The sequence below is a fragment of the Serinus canaria genome, chromosome 1A, assembly GCF_022539315.1.
Source record: "Serinus canaria isolate serCan28SL12 chromosome 1A, serCan2020, whole genome shotgun sequence".
NCBI lineage: Eukaryota > Metazoa > Chordata > Aves > Passeriformes > Fringillidae > Serinus > Serinus canaria.
Genome location: NC_066314.1, coordinates 1,277,743 through 1,286,829, shown reverse-complemented (window position 1 = coordinate 1,286,829; position 9,087 = coordinate 1,277,743). Strand labels below are relative to the sequence as shown.

Below are 9,087 nucleotides of genomic sequence, written 5' to 3'. Positions count from 1 at the left end.
GCCCACCGCCCCCGACAGCCCGCGCTGCCCTCTGGCCACGCCCCCGAGGCTTCTGATTGGCCGCCGCCGCCACCGCCGCCATTTTCAAACCGCCGCCGCCATTTCTCCCGGGTTGAGTCGCCGCCGCCGCTACTGCCGCTGCCAGCCCCGGTCTCGGTCCCCGTCCCCATGGAGGCAGAGCCCCTGGGCCAGAAACCCTCTGGGAGGAGACGGGGCAGGGTCAGCATCTCGCCGCCGGCGGGCGGCACCCCCGGTGTGGCCGCCTCCTGCAGCCGGTAGGAGTCGCGATCCCCCCGCGTCCCCCCGTGAGGGGCTGAGGGTGACCCGCGGGGCGTGTGCGCCCTCAGAGGAGAGCCCGCCGCTCTCCCGTGAGAGGAGGGTCCCTTGGGCTTCCTGACTGCCTTGTGAGAGGATTTTCCAGAGAAATTCCCTCCCTTCCCATAAAACCCTGGTTTATATTCAAAGGTCTCCATTCCCATCTCCTGAGGGGAATTCCTCTGGTGAATCCTTTGCCTCTCTGCCTCATGAGAAGGACGCTTCTTTCCTCAGGCTGTAACAGCTTTATATCATTTATGTTTATGTCCCCTAATGAGGAGGGGGTCTGTAGCTGCTCCTATCACGGAATTTTAAAGGGTTGGAATGATCCTTAAGGATCACCCAGTGCCACCGTCCCAGGCTGCTCCAGCCTGGCCTCGGACACTTGCAGGGGTCCCAGGAGCAGCCACAGCTTCTCTGGGCAGGGCTGGGATCATCTCCCTCTCCTGGGCGTAAAATCCACCGCAGCACCAGCTGTGCCTTTATTCCGATGTTTAAACCCCTGGGTGAGATGTGTGTTACTGTTGCTCTGAGGTATGAAACTTGGGAGATATTCCTAAGGTCACATCCTGAAAGAAATTTAGGATTAAAATTACCCTGAGGTTCAGTTCATTTTATTTGCGTTGATCCCAAAATGTTACTTGGGTGTGTTTAGCATTTAAGCAGATTTGACAGCGGCAGATCAGCAGAGGTTTGGGTTTTCTGTCGCCCTCGAGGTTAGGAAATGACTTCTGCAAGCATGCAGGTGATGTGGAAACCTCTTATATCTGACCACAGTGGCTTTAGGTACCTCAGCACAGAGAGTTCCTACCTGCACACGCTGTGTTGGGACAGAAATTCATTCCTGGCTGTGAGCAGGGGTCAAACTTTGCATCCCAGCTTGGCTTGGAGGGGTGAGAGATGCTCCTGCTTTTCCTCCAGCCTCGTTTTTTCCATGGAAATGAGAGCGAGGGAGGTGAATGGAGCAATCCCTTGTTTTGGAAACATTTCCCAGGGGCTGGAGTGGATGTTCTTAATTAGGCGGTAAAAGCAAAATAAACATTGAGAAGCAGAGGGTGAGTTCTGGGCGGCAGAAGGGTTTAAGAGGCTTTGGAAAAGAAATGTTTTCATAGAAATGTGCTCTGGAAAAACCAACCTGCAGCTCCCTAATTAGCACACTGAAAAGCAGAGCCTAATTGAAGGCTTTGGTGCTTTGGGATGGTTCCTGTGGGAGAGGCCAAAGGAATTGGGATGAAACTGGAAAGGAATGAATGCAGACACACCTGGGCACCCGGGGTGCTGGCAGCTCAGCACCTCTGTGGTCTGGTGAAGCACAGCAGCTCGAGATGCTGCTGCTTGAGGCTTGTTTGGAAAAATTAAAAAGTTACACCGGGAGATCTCCAGCCCAGCTTCAAATTTAGGTCAGCTTGGCGCTGGCTGGCTGAGCTCTACAAACCTCCAAGGGTTTTTCTTACCTCTCACAGCTTGATCACACTCACTGGGGGACAGTTTTCCTTGGATTTACAGGAAATTTTCCATGCTGCAGCTTGTCCATGTGGAAGGGTCTGCTTCTGGTTTGAGGTCCTTTTTAGATTGTCTAGACAGCACTTAAATCCCTTCTTTCCTTCCCTGGATCCCCTTTACCTCCCTTAAATCCCTTTTTGCCTTCCCTGGATCCCCTTTTACCTTCCTTAAATCCCTTTTTGCCTTCCCTGGATCCCCTTTTACCTTCCTTAAATCCCTTTTTCCCTTTCCTGGATCACCTTTTACCTTCCTTTAATCCCCTTTTTTTTTTCCCCTTACCTGGATCCCCTTTTATCTTCCTTAAATCCCCTTTTTTTTTTTTCCCCTCTTGCCTGGATCCCTTTTTTCCCCTCCTTGCCTGGATCCCTTTATTTTTTGCCTTGCCTAAATCCCTTTTTCCCCTCCCCAAATCCCTTTTTGCCTCTCCCAGTCCCTTTAAGAACCCCGGGTACCTTTTTGCCCCAGTCTCTGTTCCTTGCCCTGGGAAAGCCAGAGCTGCTCCCAGTATCCAGATGGGATCTCCCAAATCCCAGCTGGCATCATTTGAGCTCTGTGCTTCCCCAGGCACGCTGCTGCAAAGCACCAAGAACAGAATTTCAGCTGTTTAATCCTTGCAGCTGTTGGGGACAGAGTGACAGAGGGTTTGTTTTCCTAATTAAAAAAAAAAAAAAAACCCAAAATCTGGAAGCACTTGGATTTTCAACTTTAGCCAAATGTGCCAAATCTGTTTTATGTTCAGGGGTCTGGCTGGGATTTAAGCAAGGCCTCCACTGCCGCCACGCCATAAATATATTCAGAATCTGCAGGAGGAGTGAGCTCAGCCCTGAGCGTGTGCGCACATCCATGAAGGAGCTCTTGTAACCTGAGCCCGCCTTCGGGCAGCCCCGCTTGGCTCCAGCCCCGGGCACAAACACTCATTTGGGTGCTGCTTCGCTAATTGGAGACTTTGCTAATTTGGAGATGTCGTGGTTGCTGTGCTAATCACTTTCTGGGTGCAGGTAGGGAACCCAGAGGCTCCCGGAGCTCTGCTGGGAGAGGGCCGGGAAGAAATGATCCCTGAAACTGAGTGGAGCAAGTCATTGAAAAGAAAAAGAAGAGTTTTTAAGTGCTAAAAAGTGCCTGGGATAAGCCCTTAGTGAGCCACTGCTAACCCTTCCTAACCAAAGACCCCCTCCCACGGACTTTATTATAAAGGAAATGCCAACAGCAAAAAATGAAGGGGGAAGAGGAAGGTTCAGTCAGAGGCCTTTCTGACTAAAGTGCTAAAACCTCACTTGTGTCCTTTGTTCCTTGGGCTTCTCCTCAGCTGTCCTTGGCACAACAATTCCACAATCTTACAGCAAACTGGGAGAGGGCTGGGAAGAAATTATCCCTGAGTGCAGTCATTTGTTTAAAAAAAAAATCAAATAAGAGTTTTTACATGTTTAAACTTCACTTGTGCCCTTTGCTCCTTGGGCTTCTCCTCAGCTGTCCTTGGCACAGAACAATTCCACAATCTTCCAGCAACTGGGAAGAAATTATCCCTAAAACTGAGTGGAATCATTCACTTAAAAAAAAAACCAAAACAAATAAGAGTTTTTTAAGGGATTCGTTGTGAGGTAGGAGTAGGAGAAAGGCAAAGTAGGCTTAAAACTTTAAAAGGGTATAAAGAAAAAGGTATTAACAGTAACTAAAAGAAAGAGTAATAAAAATGAGAACAAAATGTTTAGAACACTTCTTCCTCCACAACCTTTTCTTCCCACTTACAATATAAAGAAACAAAACCTAAAATTCCAGTCAGTTTACCACTTCTGGAATTACTTAGGGAGAGAGGTCCCTCTTGTTCATGTTATGGACATTTTTCTGTAAGGAAAAAAACCAATTCTCTCATGGCTTTCTCATGCAAATTCCCGGGTGTTTTTGCTCTTTAAAATGTCTTTTCACAAAAGCGTGCACAACCTCCTCGGAGCTAAAAGTTTCTATCACTTCTATAATTGTGTCCCGCGTCAAACTAAGAGAGGGCGAGGTAATTCCCTTTATTAGCCTTGAATTCTCGGCGCTGCAACATTCCCGAGCAGTCTCGAGCTGCCGTTTCTGTGGGGTGTTTTTAAAGGATCCCATTTCACTCCTGCCGTGCTGCCGGAGGATTCCTGGTGCTCCCGAAGAGAGAGAGGTGGGAAGGACAGGGCGTTTGTAGGAGCCTCTTGTTTGTGGTGTCTAAAAAGGGAGGAGGCGGTGCTGCCGACGGTGACTTCACCCAGTTATCAACGGGGAATGTTTGAGCTCAGAGTGCTTTTCACATCCTCTCATTTTCCATTGATCTTTTTTATGTCTTTTTCTCCCCTGGCAATGCACCTGCGGCTCTTGTGTTGGGGTTCAGGTTCTAAAGTGAGAGGTAATTGCAGAGGAAGCTGCAGGGTGTGTTCAGAAGGAAAAATAAAGAATTCTTTCCCCTCTTTTTCCAGAAGTTTTCCCAGAATCTCGTAGCACAACAAGTGGATGAGTGTTTTTCTCTCAACCTTTCCCCCCACCCCAACTCTAGCTGCAAGGAGATAACAAAAAAAACTGACAAAACCTTTAATCTGGGACAGATAAAACACCATTGACCATGGGGTTTGTTTGTTTACTCTCTAATCTTGTTCCCAAGTTCCCTGTTTCTCTAATCTGGAGGTGAATCCAGGTGAAGCTTTCTGAGGGAACCCATGGAAATAAAGCTGAGGCCTCTCTCCTGCTCCAGACACTTTGGCTCTGGAGCAGCTCCTTCCAGCTGGGAGAGGAGCCCTCCAACCCCAGGCAAGCCTGGAGCTTGGAAAGTTGATTTTTATCTCTCTCCAGAGCCAGCTGTTCTCTTGGACACCTGGAAACATCAACTCCAATGAGATTAATCCCAATTAACTGGCTGATTGTGGATGAAAAGTGTTTTTCTGAAGGTCACAAGAGGGTGGAAGGAGGAAAGGCTGCTCAGGGCAGAGAGAGCCAGGCCAGGCAGCTCCTTCTGGGATCACCCCCGAGGCTGCAGAGGAGCAGGAGAAGAGCTCAGAGTTTGGGGCTGGGTTTCCCCCAGAGCCTCCAGCCCCACTGGGGAGTTGCTTTGCTTTTGAAGCTGTTGGAAAGAACAAAAGCTGTCAGGATGGCCGGGCCCAGGGAGGGCTGGTGAGCAGTGCTGTGTGCAGCTGGGGCCAGCCCAGGGCTGTCCCTCAGGGCTCTGTGCTGGGAGGGGACTGAGTCTGGCACCAGGGAATCTGCAGGTGACACCGGGCTGGGGGCTGTGTCCATCTCTTGGAGGGCAGGGGGGCTCTGCAGGGAGACCTGGAACGGGGGCAGGGATGGGCATAGTCCAACAGGAGAATTTAACCAGTGCAAGTGCCCAGTCCTGCACCTTGGCCACAGCAACCCCTGCAGTGCCACAGGCTGGGGATGGTGTGGCTGGGCAGTGCCAGGCACAAAGGGACCTGGGGGTGCAGGAACACAGCCAGCTGGGCACGAGCCACAGTGTGCCCTGGTGGCCAAGGAGGCCAGTGCCACCTGGCCCAGGTCAGGAATGGAGTGGCAGCAGGAGCAGGAAGGTCACTGTGCCCAGCTCTGTGCACTGGGGAGGGCACAGCTCAGTGCTGTGCCCAGCTCTGGGCACTGGGGAGGGCACACCTCAGTGCTGTGCCAGCTCTGGCACTGGGGAGGGCACACCTCAGTGCTGTGCCCAGCTCTGGGCACTGGGGAGGGCACACCTCAGTGCTGTGCCAGCTCTGGGCACTGGGGAGGGCACACCTCAGTGCTGTGCCAGCTCTGGCCATGGGGAGGGCACACCTCAGTGCTGTGCCTGCCCTGGCACTGGGGAGGGGCACACCCTCAGTGGCTGTGCCAGGCTCTGGGGGCACTGGGGAGGGCACACCTCAGTGCTGTGCCCAGCTCTGGCACTGGGGAGGGCACACCTCAGTGCTGTGCCAGCTCTGGGCACTGGGGAGGCACAAGCTCAGTGATGTGCGAGCTCTGGAACTGGGGAGGGCACTCAGTGCTGTGCCCAGCTCTGGGCAATGGGGAGGGCACACCTCAGTGCTGTGCCCAGCACTGGAACTGGGGAGGGCACACCTCAGTGCTGGCCAGCTCGGGCACTGGGGAGGGCACACCTCAGTGCTGTGCCAGCTCTGGGGCACTGGGGAGGGCACACCTCAGTGCTGTGCCCAGCTCTGCTGGGGGCACTGGGGGAGGGCACCACCTCAGTGCTTGTGCCCAGCTCTGGGCACTGGGGAGGGCACACCTCAGTGCTGGGCCCAGCTCTGGGGCACTGGGGAGGGCACACCTCAGTGCTGTGCCAGCTCTGGGCACTGGGGGGCACACCTCAGTGCTGTGCCCAGCTCTGGCACGGGGGAGGGCACACCTCAGTGCTGTGCCCAGCTCTGGCATGGGGAGGGCACACCTCAGTGCTGTGCCCAGTCTGGCACTGGGGAGGGCACACTCAGTGCTGTGCCCAGCTCTGGGGGCACTGGGGAGGGCACACCTCAGTGCTGTGCCAGCTATGGGGCACTGGGGAGGGCACACTCAGTGCTGTGCCAGTCTGGGGCACATGGGGAGGGCACACTCAGTGCTGTGCCCAGACTCTGGGGGACTACACCCTCAGTGCGTGCCGTCTGGACGGGGACACACCTCAGTGCTGTGCCCAGCTCTGGGGCACTGGGGAGGGCACACCTCAGTGCTGTGCCCAGCTCTGGGGGCACGGGGGAGGGCACACCTCAGTGCTGTGCCCAGCTCTGCCCCCCAGCTCGGGCAGGCCCTTGGCACACTGGGCAGGGCCAGAGGGGGCAGCGAGGCTGGAGAGGGGCTGGGAGCACAAACCCTGCGAGGAGCCCCTGGGGGAGCTGGGGGTGCTCAGCCTGCAGCAAAGGAGACTCAGGGCTGCCCCCAGCCCTCCCTGCACTCCTGAAAGGTGCCTGTGCCCAGCTGGGCTGGGCTCTGTCTCCAGCAGCACTGACACAGCCAGAGCTCACAGCCCCGAGCTGGGCCAGGGCAAATCCAGGCTGGAGAGCAGGAAAAAGCTTTTCCAGCAAGGGGGAGAAAGTTCTGCCATGGCTGCCCGGGGAGGGGGTGCAGTGCCCATCCCTGGGGGTGTTTGACCAGCCTGGAGGTGGCACTGGGTGCCAGGCTCTGGCTGAGCCCTTGGGGCTGGCCTGGACTCTGTGACATTGAAGCTCTCTCCCAACCTGGTCATTCTGGGATCCTGTGAAAAAAATCAAGTTTTACCCTTCCACCTTTCCCTGAGGCTGTGGCATTGCTGGGTTAGGCTGGCAGGGATGAAGAAGGGAGGGAGGTGGCACCAATTTTGTTGCTGGCAGCCTGAGAGGTTTCGTGTGAAACAAAACCCTCCCCATCCATGCAGGGATTTTGTCAGGGGGAGCTTTGTTTGCAGCAATTTGTTGTTCACTCATCACCAGGATTGGCTTTAACGAGGCATCTCAAGAGAGAGTCCTTCCTGAATTATAGATTTCAAAAAAAGCTTTTAAAAATCTTCCCTGATCACCTGCACAAGCTGCAATAAATCCAATTGCCTTTGATTTATTCCCTTGCCACTTTTATCCCATTAAAGGCAGTTGTTTGTTGGGCACTGACCTCACTGCTGTGAGGGCCAAGTGCTTTTGATGCTGATGCTTTTCTTGCCTTTCTTCTCCTTAATTACGGCTTTTCTGCCAGCAATGTTTGTTTGCTCTTGATCTCGGCTGCGATTAAAGCTCTGTTCCAGCAGATTTTCTAGGGCTGCTGAGAGCCTCCCCAAGAGTACAAACGCCCACTTCTCCTTGCCATTATCACATCAAAGTTCACCCAAACTGGAAACTTTTCCTCCCCTGAAGAAGGTGGTGATTAAAATGCAGCTTTTGAGCATAACTGGAAGCTCCAGAGCTTGCAGAAAATGTCCAAAGGCTCCAATTCCCAGTGGTTTGTTGTTTTTTTTTCCCAAAAGCAACTTGTGAGTGTCTGGAGAGTGAGGAACCCACAAGCACTGCAGGCAGTTTTCCTTCCAGAGGCCTCAAACAATTCCCAGGAGATCAGAGGATCCCAAATTATGAATCCATATTTTGGCCTGAAGATACTGAAAATGACTGTTGATACTTTGGGAATCAATCATTAAAAAAAAAACAAACTAATAGTTTATAAGGGTTAAAACCCAACCTCTGTCCTTTGGTCCTTGGACTTGGCACAACAATTCCACAATCTTCCAGCAACTGGGAGAGGCTTGGGAGGAAATTATCCCTAGAACTGAGTGGAATTGGCTGGGATCTTGTGATGTTTGGGGGTTTTCTGCCATAGAATAATGCTCAGTGAAATGTTTTTAAGGTTCCCTTCATTTTGGAGTCGCCAAGGGTTATGGACAAATCCTTCTGAAAGGAAGAAAATCCTGATTTCCCTGGCTGGGATCTGGTGATGTTTGGTGGGTTTTCTCGCCATAGTATAAATGCGCATCAGTTGAACATTGTTTTAAGGTCCCTACATTTTGAGTGCCAGGATTTATTGAAATCCTTCTGAGTTGGGATGAAATCCTGATTTCACTGGCTGGGATCTTGTGATGTTTGGGGGTTTTTCTGCCATAGAATAATGCTCAGTGAAATGTTTTAAGGTCCCTACATTTTGAGTGCCAGGATTTATTACAATCCTTCTGAAATGGAATGAGATCCTGATTTCACTGGCTGGGATCTTGTGATGTTTTGGGGGTTTTCTGCCATAGAATAATGCTCAGTGAAACGTTTTAAAGTCACTTTTCTCTGTCCCTACATTTGGAGTGCCAGGGTTTATTGAAATCCTTCTGAAATGGAATGAAATCCTGATTTCACTGGACACCTCTGGTGTGTTCCTCCAAGGGACAGAGAAGGTGTCTGGAAATAATTCCTGGATTTTCTCTTGGGATGTGTGGGAACACAGGCACAATGAATAAACCAGGCTGAAGGATAATTCCATGTCCTTTTGGCCTGTGGAATCTCTGCCATCCCCAGTGCAATTTGGTGTTCCTCAGTGCTTGGAAATGCTGGAAACATGAATTTTCTCATAGGAAAGATGAGGTAAAGACAGGAGAAAGAAAACACTGCAAAATCTTATTTTTAAACCACGCTGCAGTGATTAAAACCCAGGGAAACCTTTCAGCTCTCAGCAGCCCTGTGTGTAAATGTTGATTATCTTAACACCAGGCTTTTAATTACTTTGTGCTGATGACAGACTGCTCATTATTGTCCTGTAAAGCAGAAGGCAATCTACACTCAGCAAATCATTATCTTCCCTCACAAATCATTACCCTCGTGTCCAGTGGAG

The 9,087-nt window shown here is 51.8% G+C and overlaps 1 protein-coding gene across 3 annotated transcripts in view; it reads left to right on the top strand.

The window, feature by feature from the left end:
* The first annotated feature begins 95 nt into the window (after positions 1 to 95).
* The window catches only part of NET1 (neuroepithelial cell transforming 1), a 62,480-nt gene continuing 53,488 nt past the window's right edge, over positions 96 to 9,087 (top strand). Inside the window, exon 1 of one of the 3 annotated variants that reach the window (XM_050982785.1) lies at positions 96 to 275. In XM_050982785.1, the coding sequence (XP_050838742.1) occupies positions 169 to 275 (107 nt within the window). In that variant the 5' untranslated portion in view covers positions 96 to 168. The remainder of the gene's footprint in view (positions 276 to 9,087) is intronic. The other 2 variants (XM_050982795.1, XM_050982802.1) reach the window with 2 other exon arrangements.